Genomic DNA, 23,324 nt, shown 5'->3' with positions numbered 1-23,324 from the left:
TTCTATTAGTCCATTTTCACACTGCTATAAAGAACTGCCTGAGGCTGGGTAATTTATAAAGCAAAGAGGTTTAATTGACTCACAGTTCCCTACGTGGCTGAGGAGGCCTCAGGAAACTTACAGTCATGGCAGAAGGCAAAAGGGAAGTAAGGCACTTCTTACATGGCAGCAGGAGAGAGAGAAGGGGAAAGGCCTACACACTTATCAAACAACCAGATATTGTAAGGACAACAGCAAGGGGGAAGTCTGCCCCCATGATTCAGTCACCTCCCACCAGGTCACTCCCCAACACGTGGAGATTATAATTCGAGTTGAGATTTGGGTGGGGACACAGAGCCAAACCATATCAGAGTTCATATATTGTTTATAATTTCAGGGATTATTATGGTATATAAAGTGTCATCTAGACCAGATATGGAGAGATCTTTATTATGTTACTGTTCAAGAAAAAAAAAAATGATGTCCCAAATTGCCTCTTTTTGGCATGTAAGGTAGTTATTGTGATAACCTAACGTATTAAACAGTTACTATTTGTTAGGCAATGTATTGTATATTTTATATGCATTATTTAGTTTAAATTTTATAACTGTGTATGAGAGAGATTATTTGACCACCAGTTTATACATTTTACAGATTCAGGGATGGTAACTTTTTTAGCTTAAGAGCACACAGCAAATAATTTGTCCAAAGCCAGGATTTGAACTTAAGTCTATTTGATTCCAAAGATGATTATTTTTGAAACTGTATAATTTCAAATTTGATAGTACTAGAAATGTAATTATTTTCTATGAAAAAAAGTTTTTGGAATTTATTTTATAGTCAGTAAAAAGTTTTCAGAGTTTCAGCATTTAAAACAAGTCTTTCCAAAAACATAAGACTTGCTTGTCAGATAGGTGAAACCTAAAATTTGTTTTATCTGCCTCTTCTTCTTAACTTTAATAAGGCTTAGACAGGCTAATGAGATGTGTGTGCTGCCACAATCAGGCTTCCACCCACTTTTTACCCAAGTCAAGACATTGGTGCCCACACACCCAAGAGAACAGACACACCTTACTCATGATAGCTGCCTGTAAGGGGGACTTAAAAAGAGGGAAGCCGGGGACAGTGGCTCAGGCTTATAATCCCAGCGTTTTGATAGGCCAAGGTGGGAGGATTGCTTGAGGCTAGGAGTTCAAGACCAGCCTGGGCAACATAGCAAGACCCCATCTCTACAAAAAGTTTAAAAAAAATTAGCCAGCCATGGTGGCATACGCCTGTAGTCCCAGCTGCTTGGGAGGCTGAGGCAGAAGGATCGCTTGAGCCCAGGAGGTCGAGGCTACAATGAGCTATGATGGCACCACTGTACTGTAGCCTGGGTGGCAGAGTAAGGCCCTGTCTCAAAAAGAAAAAAGGGGGAGACATCCACAGTTGCTGACAGAAGGGAGCTCTGGCCCTGAAAAATGACTACATAACATATAGAGGACTGGCGTGGAAGGAGATACACCATTTTATCCAGCATGCAGATCTCTGACAAGGCATTTATTTTTGAGGGAGGAAAGAGACTGGAAATATTGTCTCATATTTTTCTCTCCTAGGAATTTCCTATTCTGTGGGTTAAAAGAAGGAACAGTGGGGTACATGGAGAAAATGATTTCTCCGTAAAGGCCTATCTGAAAGTATCTGCAGGTTGAAAAATTTTATGTAATTAAAGTTTTATTTTTAAGAATATATAAATATTCTTTTTTACTTAACAGGTGTGCAAAACCCATTCTGGAATTCTTGGAAAGGGTCTAGCTCTTTCTCATTCACCGACTATATTAGAAGCACTTGAGGGAAATTTACCACTCCAAATCCAAAGCAATGAACAGTCTTTTCTGGATGATTTTATTGCCTGTGTTCCAGGATCAAGTGGTGGAAGGCTTGCAAGGTAAATGTACTTTAAGTTACTTACTTTATTTTAGGGCTTTCGTCTTTCTTCATTTCTGAAAGAGGGGAGTCATTAGAATATTAAAATGCTACTTTAAAAAAGTCTGGTTTATGTATGTTTAACTTGCTGAAATATAAAATGATAGTTAATATTTTTGTTTGGTGGTGGTTGGTTGGTTTGTTTTTGAGAGAGAGGGTCTCACTCTGTTGCCCAGGCTGGAGTGCAGTGGCATGATCTCAGCTCATTGCAACCTCCACTTCCTGGACTCAAGCGATTCTTGTGCCTCAGCCTTCCAAGTAGCTGGGATTACAGATATGCCACCACACCCGGCTATTTTTCTTTTTTGTATTTTTTGTAGAAACAGAGTTTCACCATGTTGCCCAGGCTGGAATAGTTATGATAGTATATGATAAGACCGGGTGCAGTGGCTCATGCCTGTAATCCCAGCACTTTAGGAGGCTGAGGTAAGTGGATTGCTAGAGCATAGGAGTTGGAGACAAGTCTGGCCAACATGGTGAAACCCTGTGTCTACAAAAAATACAAAAATTAGCCAGGCATGGTGGCACCCTCCTGTAGTCCAGCTACTTGGAGGCTGAGGTGGAAGGATTGCTCAAACCCTGGAGGCAGAGGTTGCTGTGATTGTGCCAATGCAATCCATGGCGAAACCCTGTCTCTGCAAAAAATACAAAAAGTAGCCAAGCATCGTGGCACACACCTGTAGTCCCAGCTTTTTGGAGGCTGAGGTGGGAGGATTGCTCAAACCCTGGAGGCGGAGGTTGCTGTGATTGTGCCACTGCAACCCAGCTTGGGCAACAGAGCAAGACCCTATCTCAAAAAAAATTAATTAAATTAAATGTATTATAGTTGTTAATTGATTATTTTTGTTGCTTTTTGTTTTTAGGATGAAAAGGGGAAAAAAACATGCTGGCCTGCATGATTTTACTAGTAAAAAAAAAATCTCAACTTTTTTCTGGTTTTAATTTTAAAATTGCAGAGATTACTCTTTAGTTTTTAAAAATCACAAAATAGTGATTGGAGAGGAATATCAAATCACTTAAGTCAGCCTCACTACTATACTATGCAGACATTTTTATGTAATGCATGGTACAATTACTTATTACTCAGCTTACAGGACAACTTGAATGTGTAGATCACAGAATGAATTCAGGAATGAACATCACAAATTACACAACATTTATGCATTTTAGGTGGAAAGCAAGGTAATGAGGAAGATAATTGAGAAACTGTGTGAAAAAAAGGTGGGCAGTACACCTTGAACCTGGCTGCTGTCAGGCAAGCAGAGGGCCATTTCTACCCCTGCTTTTACAGAGACACTGCTTTTTCCAGGCTTCCAGGATGGCAGAGTAAGGTGGAGCTCCTTCAGAGAGAATGAGCCTGCTCAGGACTTCAAATTATACACAAACTACATTCGTGTTCTTGGTGATTTTAAATTAGCCATAGTTAAAATTTCAAGTTTCCTGGTTTTAAAAAGTATTTTTATACTGTATTTAAATACCAGAAATCTCCTGTGCTTAGGCATGTTTTTTAAATGAATTTGTCCTTAACAGTTTCCGAGGGAGACACTCATGATTATCACTGAGTTGGAAATGAAGATAATGTTTTAGCATTTTGTTTGATACAAGTTTTGTTCATTTGGCTTAATTTTATATTAATCGTTAAAGATGCTGATCAGTGTTTGGGGTTTTGTTTGTTTTTCATTACTGTTAGGTGGCTTCAGCCAGATTCATATGCTGATCCTCAGAAAACATCTTTGATCCTGAATAAGGATGATATTCGTTGTGGTTGGCCTACCACCATAACTGTTCAAACGAAAGACCAGTATGGGGATGTGGTACATGTTCCCAATATGAAGGTAATTATAACTGGATTAAATTAGCAGACATCTATATACTGGCTGCGGTGACTGATAAAATTTTAGAAATGCCTAGTGCTGAGAGTCCATTTGTTCTACCTCTTTATATAATGGGTGATGCTGAAAGTTTGTTAATGACTTGTTTATATTAATTAGTCCCCAAGTGTCCAAGTTACACCTGTTTTTTTTGTGAGTTTGTTCTTTACATTTTGCTACCTGTTACGGTGACTCAAAGGAGGGATAAGAAAGTATCCATCTAAAGAGTGCCAGACACATAGAGTGAAGACCCTCAATACGTATTGATTGAAAAAAATGCATGAAAGAATACATTTTTAAATTTTGTATATAGTTTTGAAAGACTCAAGTACATTCTGTGTTTGGTATTATTGAAAGCACATTTTAAAAATAACACTCATACTTATTAAATAAGTTAGAAATATATGAGTTTAGATTGTAAAAGAATGAGGAATTGAAATAGTTGTATACCATATTGATGAATATAGAGTTTTTAGGATACCTCTTACCTGAAATATTAATTAATAATGATGTTTCAGAGCATATTATACATAATTATTTGATTTAATCTGTTAATATGAATATCTCATTTAAAACTTTTATTTCTGAAAAAGTTATATTGAATAAAATTTCATATAGGCAGTCCCCAGCCCTCTTCTCCTTCAAAGTTGTCTTATAGAGTGATTGGTTGTTTGAAGCTTAGAGCTGATTAAGCCATAAAATCCTTTTTGCTCATTGGGTAGCTAATTTTGCCTTAATATTATTTTCAGTAGAACTATTTCAACTACTTCATGCATTCTTTCATTTATAGCGTGAAGAAGTACAATGCTAATGTAACATCTTACCTAAGTAAAAAATAAGAGCACATTGCTTACATGACTTAAGACCAGTAAATAAAACTGTATGGAAAAGCTTTCAACCCTGATACTAAATCAAAATCAGTCTTTTAGCAGTATCTTTCAAATATTTGGCCATGATCCATAGTTAGAATTTTTATTATAACCCAAAGATATAAATATAATATATGATGGAATAGTGTCTATGTAATAGCATATATTAAGTACATATAATATACTTTATATATACATACACACATACATACATAATATGCTATACTCTGATATTTTCTCTTTCTTATTTTTTAAGACAAGTCATACCCTTCACAAAGTGAGTTCATGCCTACTTGGAATTATTCTATAAAATGCAAAAAGCATCACAAATTATAAGAAAAAAATGAATTAAAAATAAAGTTATCCTGATAGTGATATGAAAAAAATTACTACTCAAGGACAGATTTTTTATCACAGTATAATACACATTAAGATGTTGAAGGGCTTGTATATTGTGTGTTCACTGATGAATTTCTCAGTGTAGTGAGTTGTTAAATCCAGTCTTTGAACCCTCAAGATTAAGTTTTTTATTCATGTGACAACATTCTAATACCGTGTTCATACTGTTATGCTTCTGGTATTTCTTTAGTTGTATTTTCTTTCTTGTGTTTTCTCCTTTGCACCTTTTATTATCTCTTTTGATATCTGATGTGTTTATATCTTGCATTTGAAAGACTTTATCTTTTTTTCTTTTCATCTTAGAGTTCTTTTTTTAACCATATGATGGATCTGCTTTTTTTCCCTCTCTTCTCCTTCCCTCTCCTCTTTCACTTTCACCTCCTTCTCCTTTTTCCTTCTTTTCTTCCTCTTCTTTCTCCTCCATATATTTGCTTCTCTTACTTTGTATCTTTCCTTGCCTTAAACCTCTTACTCAGTGTGCTCTAAATTCATGTCAGATTTATCCAATTTAGAAACTTTCTAGAAGACCACTCTAAATACTATCTAGAAGAAGTGATTTGTGCTCCTACTGATGTTTAATGTATTAATATCATATTATATTAGCTGGAAACAAAATTAATTTAACCTATTTTACTTTCAGCCTATTAGTGTATGAAGTGTTAGGAATACTTTAGACTGTTCATAAATTGTTAACATCTTTATGCAGTAATAGCTAATTATTTGAAATATAAAAGTTGATTTGCAGCTAATATTTCAGTGAATTCCAAAATGCTTTCAAAAGCAACAAGTGTTATTATAATTTTTTACTTCTAAAATGACTGTTCCCTACCTGTGATAAAATGAGTTAGAACTAAACACGCATATTGTACCAATGTCAATTTCCTGGTTTTGGTTCAGTACCATCAGTGTTTGACAGTGTTGGATAAAATGTAGCCATTGGGGGAACCTGAGTGAAGGGTACATAGGACATTTCATCTATTTTTGAAAATTCCTGTGAATTAAAAAAAAAAAAGTTTATTTTAAGGAAATCTTACTTATTGACAAGAGGAAGTCACATAGGAAATAAAAGAATAACTTTTTTTTAAAGTAGCACAGTTTGTAAAAGAAGGCAGAATGGTTATTCTATAATGTCTCAATTTTCTTAGAGTATAAAATTATTCAGTGATTTACTTCAAGGTTCATGGTGCATACACACATAGACTCTAATGATAATTTATTAAATACTTAGGGTAAATATAGTTGCTTACAGAAAGGTTAAATTAACATAGTATGTATAAAATAGTGTCTGTAATTTAATATCAAATATGTTGGAGACAGGAGAGTTCCTTTGACCCCTTTGTGGGACTTGGGATGTGGGTGTGGTGTGGCTCATTTACTTGACTGCTTCGCTCAAACCCCTTGCAGGATGGTGAGCACCCAGGCAAGCAGGTGCCAGGGCCCAGGCAAGCACCTTTGGGCTCCAGCCCCACAGCAGCATCTAGGGGTGTGTCACAATTAATGCTTTTTTAGCTTTGTTGTCTGTGGATGGCTAAGTGTTTAACAGCTCAGTGAAGAATCAGCATGACAGCCTTTCTGGGTTCCCGCACCTAGTGTGTCCTGAATTCTTGTCTGGCATTCAGGAAGAATCAGGTCATATGAACGGTTTGAAACGTGATGAATGCGTGAATACGGCAGATTTTTTTTTTTTTTTTTTTGAGACAGAGTCTCCCTCTGTCGCCCAGGCTGGAGTGCAGTGGCGCGATTTCGGCTCACTGCAAGCTCCGCTTCCTGGATTCACTCCATTCTCCTGCCTCAGCCTCCCGAGTAGCTGGGACTACAGGCACCCGCCACCACGCCTGGCTAATTTTTTGTATTTTTAGTAGAGACGGAGTTTCACCATGTTAGCCAGGATGGTCTCAATCTCCTGACCTCGTGATTCGCCCACCTCAGACTCCCAAAGTGCTGGGATTGCAGGCGTGAGCCACCGCGCCCAGCCACGGCGGATTTTATCAAACGGTGGAAGTGGCTCTTAGCGGAAGGGGAGCTGGAAAGGGCATGGTGTGAGAAGAAGGTGATACTTCCCTGAAGCCCAGCCGTCTCCAGCCACGCTCCTCTCCGAAGTGGTGCCGTCTGAGGTTAAGCCGCGCGTCTATCAGTTGCTGCTTCTCCTCTTGATATTCGCCACTTGTCTCTCTGCTAGCTGAAGTCTGGGATTTATATGGGCATAGGGTGGGGGGGCAGGGCTGGCCAAAAAGGCAACATTTAGGCGGAATACAAGAATAAACTGTTCTCATTTAGGGCCATGGTTTCCAGGCTTGAGGGTGGGGGCTTTGCCAGGGAACCACCTTCTCCTATCCAGCATATCCCTGACTCCTGTCTGTATCATCTTCAAATTTTTTAATTATGTTTAAAGTTTAAAGCTTTTTATGCTGGCACATGTGTTTGAGTTGAAATTTTAACCATATACCTGTAAACTGCCGTTTTTTAAATATAAGAATGGGTTTTTAATATTTCCAGGGGTTTGTGTCAGTCCAAATACTGATCTCTTGTAACCTCACCTGAAGATGGTGGTCACTTAATGGAACATATTTGTCACCTGTGCCTAACATTATATAAATAGTGAAAGTCTCAAATTACTGATTCCGTAGAATCGCATTATTAAGAACAATAAACATTAAAGACAGTCTGTAGTTCTGAGGTAGCTCTCAATTTCTTAAAAATACTATCACTTTTATCTCTGCACTTTTTCTATTTCTGTGACAATCCTGTTGAATTACCTGTTCTTGCCAACCACAAAACTATTGTCTGTAAGGAGCAGCAGAAACTTTGAGTAAAGCTCAGAATGGTGATACCTGCTGAAGAACTAAAGTGGTATTCAAATTGTGTGTACATTTGTGGTTGCCTAGGGGTCAAGCGTTTGTCTGCCAATGCATAAACAAATAAAAACAATGTTTTCTTATAATTCCTGGGAAATATTTCTGAAAAGTATTTTTCAGAAATAGTAGAGTTAGTAGATGAAATAGTAGAGTTAATAGATGAAAGATAGTCCCGTTTTATTGTTGAAGAAATTGAGCTGCAAAGTTATAATTCCTGGAACATATATCTAAAAGGCATTTTTATAAGACAATTTGTAATTTCAATATATTAACATCCATTAACGAATCTGTTTTTTGCATCTATACTGTAGAGTTAGTGGATGAAAGATAGTCCCCTTTTATTGTTGAAGAAAGTGAGTTGCAAAGTTTAATTATTAATAGATTGCTTAAATCAAATGTTTATGTTGGTGATAGAGCTGTCTAATAATATTCTTTCTTCACCAGAGTAAAGAAACATATTTGGGCTGTAGGTATAAGATTTGTTTTATTAAGTGTTAATTTTTGAAACTTCTATCAATAGAGTACATTTTCTTCTGTAGAACAGTGCAGCTCAAACGGACATTAGTGCTTTAAAATGTGCTGAGATTGTGGGAAAGCATTTACACTTGCATTACCTGATAAAATAATTTGTTAGTCCCTGCAATAACTTAATGTAGATTCATTCCACTATCTTTTCCTGTACTTTATTAGTGGTGCATTTGTTTTTATGTTTTGATATCTCTGATTATTTATTCCAAAACTATGAGGCCTTGTTTTACACTGTGTTCATGGTTTGTATTGTCAACCCATCTTGAGGTCATTCGAACTCTTTTCGATACCTTTGAAGGGAATGCCAGAGATAGACCAATGCTAACATAAAGTATACATAATTATGAGTTTATAATTGTAAGTTGCTTATTTTGATGTCAATGACAATTAAATAATAATAGTATTTGGTTTCTATAATACCATGTTTAGGTGGAAGTGAAAGCTGTCCCTGTTTCTCAGAAAAAAACATCTTTACAACAAGATCAAGCAAAGAAACCTCAAAGGATTCCTGGCAGTCCTGCAGTAACAGCTGCATCTTCTAATACTGACATGACTTATGGAGGGCTGGCATCACCAAAGCTAGATGTTTCATATGAACCAATGATAGTGAAGGAAGCTCGATATATTGCCATAACAATGATGAAGGTAATTTATTTTACTTATCAGAAAAATTTTAGTTTTCAACATTTGTTTATTTAACCAACATTTCAGTGATTCAGATGCAGACATGAAATTATAAGTCCAAAGAGCATTTGATGGATATTAAATTTGCAGCAACACTTTTAAGATGATGTTATCCTATCTTCAGAGAGGATTTTCTTTTTTTTTTTTAATATGTACCACATTTTATTTATTCATTCATCTGTTGATAGACACTTAGATTGCTTCCAAATCTTTCTTTTTTTTTTTTGTAATTATACTTTAAGTTTTAGGGTACATGTGCACAATGTGCATGTTTGTTACATATGTATACATGTGCCATGTTGGTGTGCTGCACCCATTAACTCGTCATTTAGCATTAGGTATATCTCCTAATGCTATCCCTCCCCCCTCCCCCCACCCCACCACAGTCCCTGGAGTGTGATGTTCCCCTTCCTGTGTCCATGTGTTCTCATTGTTCATTTCCCACCTATGAGTGAGAACATGCAGTGTTTGGTTTTTTGTCCTTGCGATAGTTTGCTGAGAATGATGGTTTCCAGTTTCATCCATGTCCCTACAAAGGACATGAACAGAGAGGATTTTCATTGGTTTTTGGCAGATGTCCAGAGGGGATCACCAATTACAGATCACATTAATCGAATCAGAGATACAGATGGATTAGGCTGAGTTTCATTTCCTGTGAAAGTACTTGTCTACTTTTGACCAGGAACAGTGGCCCACACCTATAATCCCAGTGCTTTGGGAGGCCAAGGAGGGAGCATCACTTGAGGCCAAGAGTTCGAGACCAGCCTCAGTAACGCAGTGAGACCCCATCTCTACAAAAAAATAAAAATAAAATAAAATTTCTAAGTACTTGTCTATTTGCAGTTTACTATTCTTGTTAGAATGTATCTCTTCAGGGTTTTGGGGTTTACCTATGCCCCCTTCAATTTTGGGTTCTCTCAAATGCCAGATGTATCTCCTAGAACTCTTTGGGATTTTTAGCTCTCTAATACCTTTAGACATTTAAAAAATATATATTTTGGATGTTTTAGTTATCTTCAGAGGCAATGTTAGTCTAAATTATCAAGGTAGTCATTATTTGAAGCTGAAGTTTGTAATTTTGGCATTTTCAGAGAGCAATGGTGAGCCATTGAAGGCCTTTGGGTAGAGGAATGTCTTGATTAGATTTGTGTTTTATAACGATTATGGTGGAATATGGACAGTATAATTGGGCAGATGATCAAGAAACATGGCTTGGTTTTAGTCTCTTTAGGGGACTGTTGACCTAATTTGGTGAGATATGCTGATCAGTTGGACGAGTGAGTTGTCAATCAGGATAGATTCAATAGAATCAGTAGAACCTGGTAGCTAGTGGAGGTGGAGTAAAGAAGAAAGGTAGGAAATAAAAGATGAAATTCACATTTTGAGCTTGTGTCCAATTGATAATGGAAGAGGGGCAGGTTTTGGTTGAAAAAGATAACAGATTCAGTTTTGGATGAGGTGAGTTTTAGATACTTCTGAAATACCTACGTGAAGATGTATAAAACAAAGTTAGATGTACAGACCTGAGTGATCACCGTCTGACCTCAAGAAAAGGATTCGGGAATCATTAGCACTTACATTACTTATGAAGTCATGGGAATAGATGATACCTTCTATGGTGAGTGAAGACAGAAGTTCCAGGATAGGATCCTAAGAAACACCAATATCACTGAGTCTCAGACTCTTCTCTACATCAGAAGCATCTGGAGCACTTACTTTAAAAAAAAGATTTCCAAGCACCCAGAGATTTAGATTCAGTGGGTTTGGAGAGAGGTTCAGGAATTTACCTGAAACAAATATGCAGAGTGATTCAAATTCAAAACCTAAACTTTGAGAAATATTGATTTACAAGATAGATAAGAGAAAAAGAAAGGAAAAGGAAAAACAATTCACATTGGTAAGAATACTAGCCAAAGAAGCAACACATAATTAAGGGAATGGCTGAAGTGAGTGTAGATAAGCCTCTCAAGATGTTTGGCTATAGAAAGAACCAGAGGAAATGGAATTGAGTGAAGGGTTTGGAGTATGGGGTCTTATTAATAGAGACAGACTTACATATTTGAGTGCTGATTAGGAGGTAACTGAGAGAAAGAAAACAACAAAGATACTCTGAATATAAAAATAGAATCTAGAGCTCAAGTGGTAGCATTGGCCTTAAATAGGAGGAGCAGTAGTGCTTGTTTCATTCTACCAGGAGAAGGAAAAGAAAGCTTAATACAGATGCTAGTAAATTTGTAGGTTTTGTAGCCAAAGGAATTATTTAAAACAGTAATTATATGTTTTGGGGTGGAAATGGAAGTGATGAATCTTAGGGTCAAGGTTTTGAAACAAAGGGGATAAAATGAAATTGTTATTCTAGAGATTAAAAGAAAGCACTGATCAGAAAAGATTTATTAGATGCCTTTGAATAATCAGTTGAAATTGAAGATTATTTGTGAATAACAGTGTGAGTCATATGATCATAGATAAAACAATCATTTGGATTGATCTAGCATTAAAATTTTGCTAGATAGTTCAGCAAAAGAACAGTGGAACAAGGAAGTTGAGTATATGATAGCTAAAGAGAGGACAGTGGAACCTAATTTAGTTTGGAAGGGAAGAAATTTCAGAGAGTCAAGGAAGTAAGAGGGACTAGACATCAAAGTAGATATAAGAATAGTTATTGAGGTAAAAAACTGAACAGGCCATTTTATTTTGATTTCAGAGACAGAGCAATTCTGAGTAATGTCACAGGTCTGTGACTTTTGGTGTGAGTGGCTGGAAAAAAAGTTGAAGTTATTGAGGTTAAAGAAATAAGGGAATGAGAAACTAGAGTTCTAGGTGAATTGTCCACTAGCTGTTAAAGAATTCTCTTCTCTCACTTTTTACTCACCAAATTAATAATCTCATTATGAATTCTACATCCGAAATAAATATTTGTCTCATTTAAAAAAAAAAATCCATCTTACACGTTTGGCTATTTTAGCATCAAATTTTAAAATCATTTCTACTATTAAAAAAAAAAAAAGCAAGGCTAAAAATTCTCTATTCCAACACTTGCTTAAGGAATTTAGTTTCTAGTCTCCTTACCTCCCTAATCTTTTAGTTTCCTATGAACATGCTTCAATTTGTATAATTTCTTTTGCAGATTTTGTTACCACAACGGAATGCAATATTTCAAACATGTTCTGAGTAGCCTAGGTTTAGAGCAGGTATGGAATACCTTTCCCAAACAGTATCTGTGAAATGTTAATTCAGGTCCCAGGAAAGGAAATTTTCCTTATCAACCATTCACAGATACTATGTATTCACTCAGTAGTGAGCCAAGTATTGTAGAGGATGGAAAGATGAGATATGGGCTCTTCTTTCATTACTAAGTGTGTTAATAATATGTATTTGAGGGAAAGTGATGAAATAGAAAATACATTGTACTGAAAGTCTAGAAACATGGATTTCCTTTTCTCACCTTTGTATGGCTAAAGACTCAGCCTTAACTTGCGTTTTTTCTCATGTGTAACTTTTGAGTAGGTAAAGGCAGCTAGATCATTTCTAATTCATTTTTATGAAAACAAACAGGGTAGAGAGAAGGAAGGGGGCTTTGAGTTTGCTTCCTTTTACTGTAAGTACGGGAGGAGTTAGAAGTAGATGAGCAGTTGGACATCTTGACCTGAACCTTGAAAGATAATGATTTCTTTGCTAATGTTGCAGGCATACAGACGTATTGGGAATAATGTGCCAAGTTTCATGTACCTACAGCCAATTTCTGTCTTTACATTTTACCGTAATTGTTTCAGTCATTTTGTTATTTTTTTATTAAGAAACAGATTGCTACAGGTACAATTGAAGCCTGCATAAACCCTTCCTCAGACCCATTACCTTCCTTAGAGGTAACCACTGTCCTGAGTGTAGTGATTCTCATTCCTGTATGTATTTTTAGGCTCTTACTGAATACAAATTTATTCATAAGCAGTATATTTTGGGTTGTTCAATATGTTTTCCAGAAGTTTATAAAATAATATCATATTGTATATATCATTTTGCCAGATTTTTGCTTAATGTTGTTTTTGAGGTTCAGCCATGTAGCTATAGGTCATTCATTTTAACTGCTTTAAAGTATTCCATTGGGTTACTTACTATTCCATAATCTGTCCATTCTCCCATTGATGGACACTTACTATAAACTGTACTGAAATAAACATTCTGTATTAAGATACATACTTAGAAGTGGAATTGTTAAGTTGTAGGCATGCACAACTACAACTACATTAAGTATTGCCAAAACTCACACTCCCACGAGCAATGTATGAAAGTAGCAGGTGCTGCATGTTCTCCTCTGCGCTTAGTTCTTACCAACACAATTTGATGACCATGATATGATTTATTTTAGTTTTGTTTTAATTCATATTTTCTTCCAAGTTTAGTTAAATAACTTTTCCAGTCTTTGTTGACCTTTCAGATTTCTTCTTCAGAGAATTGTCTTGACTCTCTTTTTTTGTTGTTGTTTATCTCTTTTGTATGGATTTATTTTTTATATGTTATGGATGCATATTACCTTTGGGTCGTACGAGTTACAAATCTCCTTCTCCAAGGTGGAAGCTTTTCCTATCTTCATAGTATCTTTGTTTTGGAAAACTTTAAAATTTTAATGTACTCAAAAGATGTTACCTGTTTTTTTTTCTTTTGCTTTTTTTTTTAAGTTTTGGTATTTACTTTTGGATCTTCAAACCACGTAGAATTTATCTTTAATAAATGGTCTAATGTAGGTAATTTTTTTCTTTTTCTCCTATATGGATAACCAGTTGTCTCACAACCATTTATTGAATAATGTATTACTCTATTAATTGAGAATGTTTCTAAATGATTTTACAATTGTTACTGGTCCTTTCTTAAAGGTTTATGAAAATTATTCATTTGAAGAACTACGTTTTGCATCACCAACTCCTAAGAGGTAAGGATCATTTTCTCAAAGTATAACCAAAACATAAGTTGTCAGCTGCTTGCAACTAAAATCATCCTGCATTTCAACTTTATTTTCTATAAATAAATACTTTATAGCATTTTTCTAGGCTGCCGATAGAGATTTGTCACATAATAATGTATAGATTTGCAGAAAGAATGTGTTTACATTCAACTGTAATACTGCCAATATGTTACATAATACTACCTACTAGTGAAAGTAGGTATGTGAGGTAGATATCTAGTATCTAAAAATGTTTAAGTTGACTTGTTTAGGGTTGATTAGTTTGTTTTTCATTTGTTTGCTATTTAAAAATTATTCCTTTTCTCCTTCCAATGAATTGTGGAGAGATTTCAGCATGTGGTATACTTGTATTTGATTGTACTGTCTTAATTTTTCAGCCCATAAGTAATTCTGTTAACTTCAGATTTAAACACATTTTTTGAGTTAATATCTTATTTGTTAGGAACAGTACTTCTTAAAATAGACACTTGGAAAAAATAATTAGATGCATTATGGTTTGGAGAGATCACCTCCATAGAATTTAGAAAAATCTCGGAAGTGAATCTGAGAAAGCAGAATTATGTATAGGCTGGAAATACCAGTTTGAAACTCGTGGGGAAAATAAATTTGGGAATCATCTATATTGAGACGGCATTTAAAACTGAGGAATGGATGTCACCTAGATAGATGGCATAGGTAGAAAAAAGATGACCCAGACCCAAATCCTGGGGCATTCCTTAAATTAAACGGTAGTCAGAAAAGGGAAAGCAACAAAACACTGACAAAGAATGGCCAGTGAGATAAGAAAAAAGCCAGGAAAACATCACAGAAGCAAAAAGAAGGGAGTGTTTCAAGATATAAAGAGTTGTCAGCTATCAAATGCTACTGAGAGATTGCTGAGGATGAAGTGACCATTGAACTTGGGGACATGGTGGGCATTGGTGACTTTGACAGCAGCAGTTGTAAGGAAATGTTGGAAACAAACGCCTAGGAAGGTTAAATTGTGGAAAAGAAGTAGAGGTGAGAGAATGGAGTTTGATATAAATAAGAGAAGAGGTGTAAGACCTTATTAGAGGGGGCTGTAATACCAAAGGGAGGTGTTAGTGAAGATTCTAAAGTTTGTATGCTAATCGAAATGATTCAGTAAATTGAGAGTAATTGATGATGCATGAGAGAGAACAAGGTGAATGCAGCATAAAAATGTTGAGGGAATAAGATTCACAGCACAAGGGGAGGGACTAGCTCTGGATCAGATCCAGGACACTTCCTCCATTCTACCATGAGAGAAGGCAGGGGAAAGTAGGTTTATTAATCACATTGCAACTTTGAGGTTGTATCTGATTGCTTATTGTCTCACAGAAGAAAGAGGTGAGGTCATGATCACCGGACAGTGAGGAAGAGGTGATGCAGGTTTGAGGTAAGAAAGAAGTGAAATTCAAGCATTTTGGAGAGTAGGCAAGTGTACTATGGCAGGGCGGTAGGATTTGCCAGGAGGTATGCAAACAAATTAAATGTTTGCTGAGCTATCGTAATGATGTTGGCTGCTTAACCAAAAGTAAAATTTCCAATATCCATCTTATTTCTTTTCAGACCCAGTGAGAATATGCTGATCCGTGTCAATAATGATGGGACTTATTGTGCAAATTGGACTCCAGGGGCTATTGGACTCTACACTATTCATGTTACCATTGATGGCATTGAAATCGGTATTTTTTTTTTAAAGCCATGAGCTACTACTTACTTCAAATAACTAGAATCAAAATTATTTTTATCTTCTAGTTTTGCCCTTTAACTTGCGTTATACATATGGATAGGTTTCATAACTTATTTGAGGCCTTGTTTTCTCATTCATAATGAGTAATTAGTGCATTAACATTTTGTAATAATTTCTGGTGTCCATCCATGCATTGTAGCCCTCATGACTCCCTCCCTCCATTCCCTGACGTGGCTAGTCAGGTGTGCTCTCTTCCACGCTGCTGTGTTACCCTGTCTCTCCCTTGTGGGTGTGTCTGTGCCTCTCCTGACTGAGCAGAAAGCATTCATGTTTGGATCTTCCAGTGTAGCTCAGTGCCTGGCACATAATGACAGTAAATATGGATGAATGAATGCATTTTTTAATCTATCATTGTGTTAATCTGGGTTCTCCAGAGAGACAGAACCAATAGGATATCTATACAGTCATGTGCCTCATAGCATTTTGGTCAGTGACAAACAGCATATATAACGGTGGTCCTATAAGATTTTTACTGTACCTTTTCTATGCTTAGATATGTTTAGATATGCAAATCCTTACCATTGTGTTACAGTTACCTGCAGTATTCAGTAGGGTAACATGCTGTACAGGATTGTAGCCTAAGACCAATAGGCTGTACCATATAACCCAGGTAATCTGTACCATCTAGGTTTGCATAAGTCCACTCTGATGTTTGCACAATGATGAAATTGCCTGGTGATTCATTTCTCAGAACATTTCCCCAACCTTAAGCAATGCATGACTGTATTAGATATATGAGAGGATTTATTAGGGAAATTGGCTCGCACAATTATGGAGTCTGAAAAGTCCCATGACAGGCCACACCTGCAAGCTGGAGACCCTGAGATGCAGGTAGTCTCAGAACCAGGGAAGCAGATGATGTAACTCTCAGTCTGAGGCCAAAGGCCTGAGAATCCAGGGGGGCCACTGATAATAAGTCCTGGAGTCTAAATGCTGGGGACCCTGGGGTTCAAATGTCGAGGGACAGTAGAGGAAGTGTTTATCCAAGCTCCAAAAAATAGAAATACATTCACCTCTCCTCTGTTTTTGTTTGCTCTGTGTTCCCAGCTGTCTGTCCACATTGAAAGCAGATCTTCTCCACCTACTCCACTCACACTCACATGCCAGTCTTCTCTGGAAGCACCCTCACAGACCCAAAAGTAATGCCTTACCAGGTTTCTAGGTATTCTTTAATCCAGTCAAGTGGACACCTAGAACGAATCATCACAACCATTAACTTTGAAAAACATATTTCTTTTGTTTTAGGCATTAATCTTTTCTTTACTTTTAAACTGTCTGTATAATAGGATAACAAGGAGAAAACTCTAGTACTTATCTGTGTGAATTTCTTGTAACATTATTTTTCCTGATGCTCCTCAAGAAAAGGGGTTTCTGTGATCAGATAAATTTCAGAAACCTGGTTTGGGATGAGTATCTTTTATCTGAAATGCTTGGCACCAGAAGTATTCTAGATTTTGGACTTTTTCTGATTTTGGAATAGTTGTATTACAGCTACCAGTTGAGCATCCCTAATTCAAAATTTCAAAATTTAAAATGCTCCAGTGAGCACTTTTTTTGAGCATCATGTAAGCAACCAAAGGTTTTAGATTTTAGATCTTTTTGGATTTGGGGTTTTCAGATTAGAGATGCTACACTTGTATATGGTAGTCTCGCTTGAGACATTCACACAATGTACATTAACATATTAGGGATTCTGAGAAGTTCTGAAATCAAGAACTATGTTTAATCCTTATCGTGGGACCCCTTGCAAGTGGAGAAGAGAGAAACAGGGTGGAGATAGTAATAATACCAATTAATATTTCACCAAAATATTTGGGAAACCCTGCTTTAAGTAGTTTGCTTTGGCAGTGGAGGTAAAGAGGTACTTTACATTGATGTAATTGTATGTTCTCATACATTAATGTAACTTTATAGACTCAGATATATCCAGTTCATCTGTACCATTCTAGAGACCTTCGCCAGCAGCCTTTGCTGCACTCTTCTTTAACATATCCATAAAACCTTTAGTTCAGCAAATGTTTTTTGGTTCTGAGCATACATTTTCCTGGGTAAGACAATTTCTGTCAAGTGTTAACACTTTAATGAGGATTGTGAAAATAAAACAGGCAAACAAAAATCATATGAAGTAGAATATAAGTAGTGACACACGAGAGATACAAATTACAGTAGGAATTCAAAAGTAGAAATAGCCAAGAATGACATTGTGAAGATTTTCTTCTCTCTAAAAATTGTGGTAAAATTTCAGTAGATAGAGTTTTTTTCATCGTCTTATCTAAGAGTGGGATGAAGAAAACTGATATAAATTAGATAAGAAAAATCCACTTATATTTGTTTTTTGGAATGAAGCTGAACAAAAAGACTTACACATGTACCCTAAAACTTAAAGTATTAAAAAAAAAAAAAAAAAAAAGACTTGCTTACTTATAATCATCCATTTTCTTCCATACTCAACTTCCCTGCTTTTCTTCCTAAGTTTTCTCTGATGCCATCAATGGGCTGCGACCTTGCTTGACCATAGACAAGCCGAGATAATAATTCATTAGAATAATTACAATAATAATAGCTAACATTTACTGTGTATTTAATATATATCTAAATTTGCTCTACGTAGACTTTTTTTTTTTTTTTGAGACAGAGTCTCACTCTGTTGCACAGGCTGGAATGCAGTGGCGCAATCCCTGCTCACTGCAACCTCCACCTCACAGGTTCAAGCAATTCTCATGCTTCGGCTTCCTGAGTACCTAGAATTACAGGTGCACACCACCATGCCCGGCTAATTTTTGTATTTTTAGTAGAGACGGGGTTTCGCTGTGGTGGCCAGGCTGGTCTTGAACTCCCGACCTCAGGTGATCCGCCCGCCCCGGCCTCCCAAACTGCTGGGATTACAAGTGTGAACCACTGCACCTGGCCCCTTGTACATTTTAAGTCATTTATTTCCTACAGCAGCTCGGTGAGTTAGATACTATTATTTTTCCCATTTTATAGATTAAGAAATTGAGGCACAGAGAGTCAAACAGTTAGTGCGAGATATCGGAGTAACCAAAGCAGTCTAACACGAGAACCTCAGCTTCTCACAACCATGCTACATTGTCATAGAGATGACTGGTAGAGATGATGAGTGGTATTCTGATTGGATATTGTCAGATAAGATTTAATTCTCAAGAGTTTTTTTTTTATTATTTTCTATTTTTTCTGTATCATTTCATATGTTCTAGTTAAAGATGGGGAGCCCCTTCTTTTCCTTGGCATCCTGAGACATTCCTTTAGAATCTCAGGGCCATTTTTAAAATATTTCTCTTGTTTAGCCTATTAAATATCCATCACCTTAAAAGGACAGAAATCAGATATTTGTGTTAATTTTTAAAAATAGCCTGTGGATGTTTATAAGATTAGGTTTAAGGATCTTCCTTCTCTTTTTTTCTCAAATGTTACAGTTCTCTGATTTTTCTGACAGATGCTGGTCTGGAAGTAAAAGTAAAAGACCCACCAAAAGGGATGATACCACCAGGAACTCAGTTGGTCAAACCAAAGTCTGAACCTCAGCCTAATAAGGTTAGGGCAGAATGAATTGAGAGCCGGAATCATTCAATTTTTACATGTTTGTCACTGATGCTTCAAAATGGCCAGTAAACATCTAACATTTTACTTGATTTCAGGACTTGAATTCTAAATATCCCTAAATATATTTAGAGAGTAGTTCATGGTAATATTTCTAAGCTGTAACATGTGTACTTCTTTATTTGGTACATGTTGTATTCTTCCTGCTATGGGACATTTACAATGAACAAAAGTCTACTGAAATTAAGTGTAAAGTTTGCAAGGTGAAAATGCCCCCTACTGTCAAAAGAAAAGTTAATTTCTGAAATCTAAAGAATAAGTACAGGCATTTTGGTAAACTGCATGTTAAAAAAATGAAATATTGGTAATTGAATTTAGTTTTCTAACAGAAACAGATGGTTTTTATCCTTCTTAACACGTATCTTCAATATTTAGAAATGAGTTAAAATATATATAATTGTCTAAGCTTTTATTTTCAGTAATACACATTTCAGTGCTTAAAAGTTCTGTTGTTAGTGTTGTTATAAAGCACTGTTATTTGCAGAGGGAGCCTCACTACAAATAATTCTGGAACCTTGTTAAGAATTATGATACTTTCAAACCTGCTTAATTTTACTTCTTGCTACTTGTAAGATCTCTATTCCATGTTCTTCCTACCTCACTGTTTATCTTTGCCTTTCTCAGGTTCGAAAATTTGTGGCCAAGGACAGCGCAGGGCTTCGCATCCGTAGCCACCCTTCCCTTCAGAGTGAGCAGATAGGCATAGTGAAAGTTAATGGAACTATCACTTTTATTGATGAGGTAATTGATAAAGGAGCTTTTGGTAGTAAATTTTGGACAGAAAGTTTTTGCATTGTTTGTATAATAATAAGGTTACTGAGTTTTTTGTCAGAATATGTTTTAAGCAGTTTGGGAAATATTTTAAAACTATTTTATAGAATGTGTTCATTGAGTTTCAAACATTTCATTTATTTTATCATTAAAAAATAACTAAAATTATATTTTGAACATGAAAAGAACAATGTTCAACACAGTACTCAGAACCTGTACATGTATTCACTGAAAATGGGTATAGTTTTTCATGACATTTTAAAATGTTGTTTGTTTTGAAATGTGTTTCTTACTGCTTTAACTTTGGACAGTATATTTTTCTAGTAATATAACCAAGTAACTTCTGATTCTTAAAATATAAATATAAGGGAAGGAAGACTCATATTCCTTTGGGAAACATCTGATTTTACTGTTTAAACTATGTATCTTAAAGTGTGGTTTCCTTGTGTTTTTATTGCTAAGTGAAATTGTTTTTATAATCTTGCCACATGAATTATCATATTGTGTTGGCACTCTTTGCTGCTTTTTTTTCCCTGGAGGGTCTCTCAGACTTACTTTCTACAAAAACTAGATGCTTAATCTCCACATCCACCATCATTTTTCTGCTTTGCAGACTTTCAGACCTTGCTAGCCTCATAGGACTTACAGGAAGGCCTGGCTTGTTTCTGTTGCCTTTTTTCTATAGATCCATAATGATGATGGTGTGTGGCTGAGGCTGAATGATGAGACAATAAAGAAGTATGTCCCTAGCATGAATGGTTACACTGAAGCCTGGTGCCTCTCTTTTAATCAACATCTTGGCAAGAGTCTTCTGGTCCCTGTTGACGTAAGTAAAAGGTGGTTTTAAAAAGCATTATAGATACACACTGTTTGTTTTACAGGGCTTTCTTTAATTAAGGCTTTTCAGTTCTGAGGTAACCCACAACTAAGTAACTTTTACTTTACAATTTCTTGAATTCTTAAGGGCTTCTGTGTAATGAAAGTGAAGTTTGGCAAGGTTAAGGCCCTTAGTGCAGATTATGATCCATCACAGATAGGCAGGAAGTAGTAAATTTAATTAATTACTACTTAATTAAAACTACTGAATTCCTTTCAAAGAGGTAGAAAATGAGAGTGGCTACATTTTTTTCTTTCTTATTTATACAGTTGTTTGGAATGAATTCCAAACTAAAGTTTATGAACTCAGAATTATACATTCGAAAACATGTATAAATGTATGTTATGTTCACATTTTGCGAATAGTTCTGTGTGTTCTGTCTAATTTTGAATCTCTTCTTTCTTGGCTTATAATACTATTATTTAGACTTGCGGTGCTATGTTGTATTCTAGTTGAAGTTAAATCCTAGTCTTTGAGAGAATTCATCGTACCTCCTTGTTGAGTATAGTAGAATAGAGCCAGTGTTCACAAGATTGCTACTTCATGAAGTATAATAATAACCCACGCTTCGTTTTATATATTAACCAGGAAAGAATGATTTTTCCCTTTTTTCATTACCATCAAATGTGTGTGCTCTTTAGGACAGAGCTAATAAATAGCACGGGTAAAATTTTATTTAAAAACAGTATTTTAAACAGTTGAATTTCTTAAATATCAGTTTATAAAGTTAGCTTATTATATCAAACCATTCAGTATATTCCATTTGACTTTCTCCTTGATTGTCTGTAATAATGTTCTCCAAAGCAGTAGTTTATATAATACAAGACAATTCTTTGGTGAAGAAAACACTGGAATTTCTATTTCTATTTATTGATCTCGGTCTTTTTTATATGCTTTTGTGTATGTTTTATAATAGCACAGTGGAGACTTTGTATATAGAGAGAGAGCAAGAAAGAGAAAGAAGATATGTGATCAAGAAAATTTAGAGTGTTGGCTTACTGCTTTACGGAGGTTAAGTTGAACAGTGATACATCTATAAGTAAAATACTAAATTTTAAATTAAAAAATTACATCAATTACATCTTACTAAGCTTTCCTCAGATTTATACCTGCAGTTAAAAATAAAAAGGATTTTGACCCTCTACGAAAGTGTATTTTAAAGAGATAATTATAACAACCACTTTTATACAGTTTTTTTTTTTCCAATATAGACTTTCTTGTTGGGCAAGGGGGAGTTTGTTTTTGTTTTTTATACAGATGGGAGAGCCAGGCGAGGTGGCTCACACCTGTAATCCCAGCACTTTGGGAAGCCAAGGCCAGTGGATCACCTGAGGTCAGGAGACCAGCCTGGCCAACATGGTGAAACCCCGTCTCTACTAAGAATACAAAAAATTAGCCAGGTGTGGTGGCGGGCACCTATAATCCTAGCTACTCTGGAGGCTGAAGCGGGAGAATTGCTGGAACCCAGGATGTGGAGGTTGCAGTGATTCAAGATCGTGCCACTGCACTCCAGCCTGGGAGACAGAGCGAATCTCTGTCTCAAAAACAAAATAAAAATATAGAGATGGGGTCTCACTATGTTGCCCAGGCTGGTCTCAAACTCCTGAGCTCAAGCGATCATCTTACCTTGGCCTCACAAAGTGCTGATATTACAGGCATGAGCTACCACACCTGGCCATTGTGTGTTTTATCTAAGAAAATTTTCTTAAGTCCCTAATAAAACGTTATTCCAGATTATATTATCTTTTCTACCTTCCTAGTCCAAATTTTCTCTGATTTCTTTGCTCATTTGAGGAGCTGCTTTTGGGAGAGAAAGATACTCACACAGATAAAGCAAGTCAATAAACAAAAGTAGAAAGGAAGAGCAAGAAGCACCATCTGTCACAATTCTGAATCCCACGATTTTATTTTAAAGTATTGTGTTCTGTTACTTGATGCTTTTGAACCCCATCCAAGAGACAATCTGTAGTAGACAGTCTCCTTAAGGTCAGGGAAAGAAGGGAGTAACAAAGGTTAGAGGAGCGGTAAGGAGTGGAGTGAGGCATACAGATACTTGTGGGTGGTTTTCACTGGAATGTGAGTGCGGAGGTTGTTAATGTAAACAGCTCAAGAGTGTCTGGTATTGTTAGGAAGCTAGGGTTTTTTTGGTTTCTTCATTTTAAGAGTAGTAGTGACTTGAGAGTTTTATAAGTTAA

The 23,324-nt window shown here is 36.1% G+C and overlaps 1 protein-coding gene across 21 annotated transcripts in view; it reads left to right on the top strand.

Annotated features, from left to right (window-relative positions):
* Positions 1–23,324, top strand: part of MYCBP2 (MYC binding protein 2) — a 276,766-nt gene that overhangs the window by 160,837 nt on the left and 92,605 nt on the right. For all 21 annotated transcript variants that reach the window (XM_054529141.2, XM_024230800.3, XM_024230799.3 and 18 more), the window contains 8 exons: positions 1,734–1,906; positions 3,635–3,779; positions 8,896–9,111; positions 14,022–14,077; positions 15,680–15,795; positions 19,318–19,415; positions 20,106–20,222; positions 20,938–21,078. In XM_054529141.2, coding sequence (XP_054385116.1) covers positions 1,734–1,906; positions 3,635–3,779; positions 8,896–9,111; positions 14,022–14,077; positions 15,680–15,795; positions 19,318–19,415; positions 20,106–20,222; positions 20,938–21,078 — 1,062 coding nt within the window. The remainder of the gene's footprint in view (positions 1–1,733; positions 1,907–3,634; positions 3,780–8,895; positions 9,112–14,021; positions 14,078–15,679; positions 15,796–19,317; positions 19,416–20,105; positions 20,223–20,937; positions 21,079–23,324) is intronic.

This window comes from Pongo abelii, chromosome 14 (genome assembly GCF_028885655.2).
Source record: "Pongo abelii isolate AG06213 chromosome 14, NHGRI_mPonAbe1-v2.0_pri, whole genome shotgun sequence".
Classification (NCBI taxonomy): domain Eukaryota; kingdom Metazoa; phylum Chordata; class Mammalia; order Primates; family Hominidae; genus Pongo; species Pongo abelii.
This window is presented reverse-complemented; position numbering and strand designations above follow the sequence as displayed.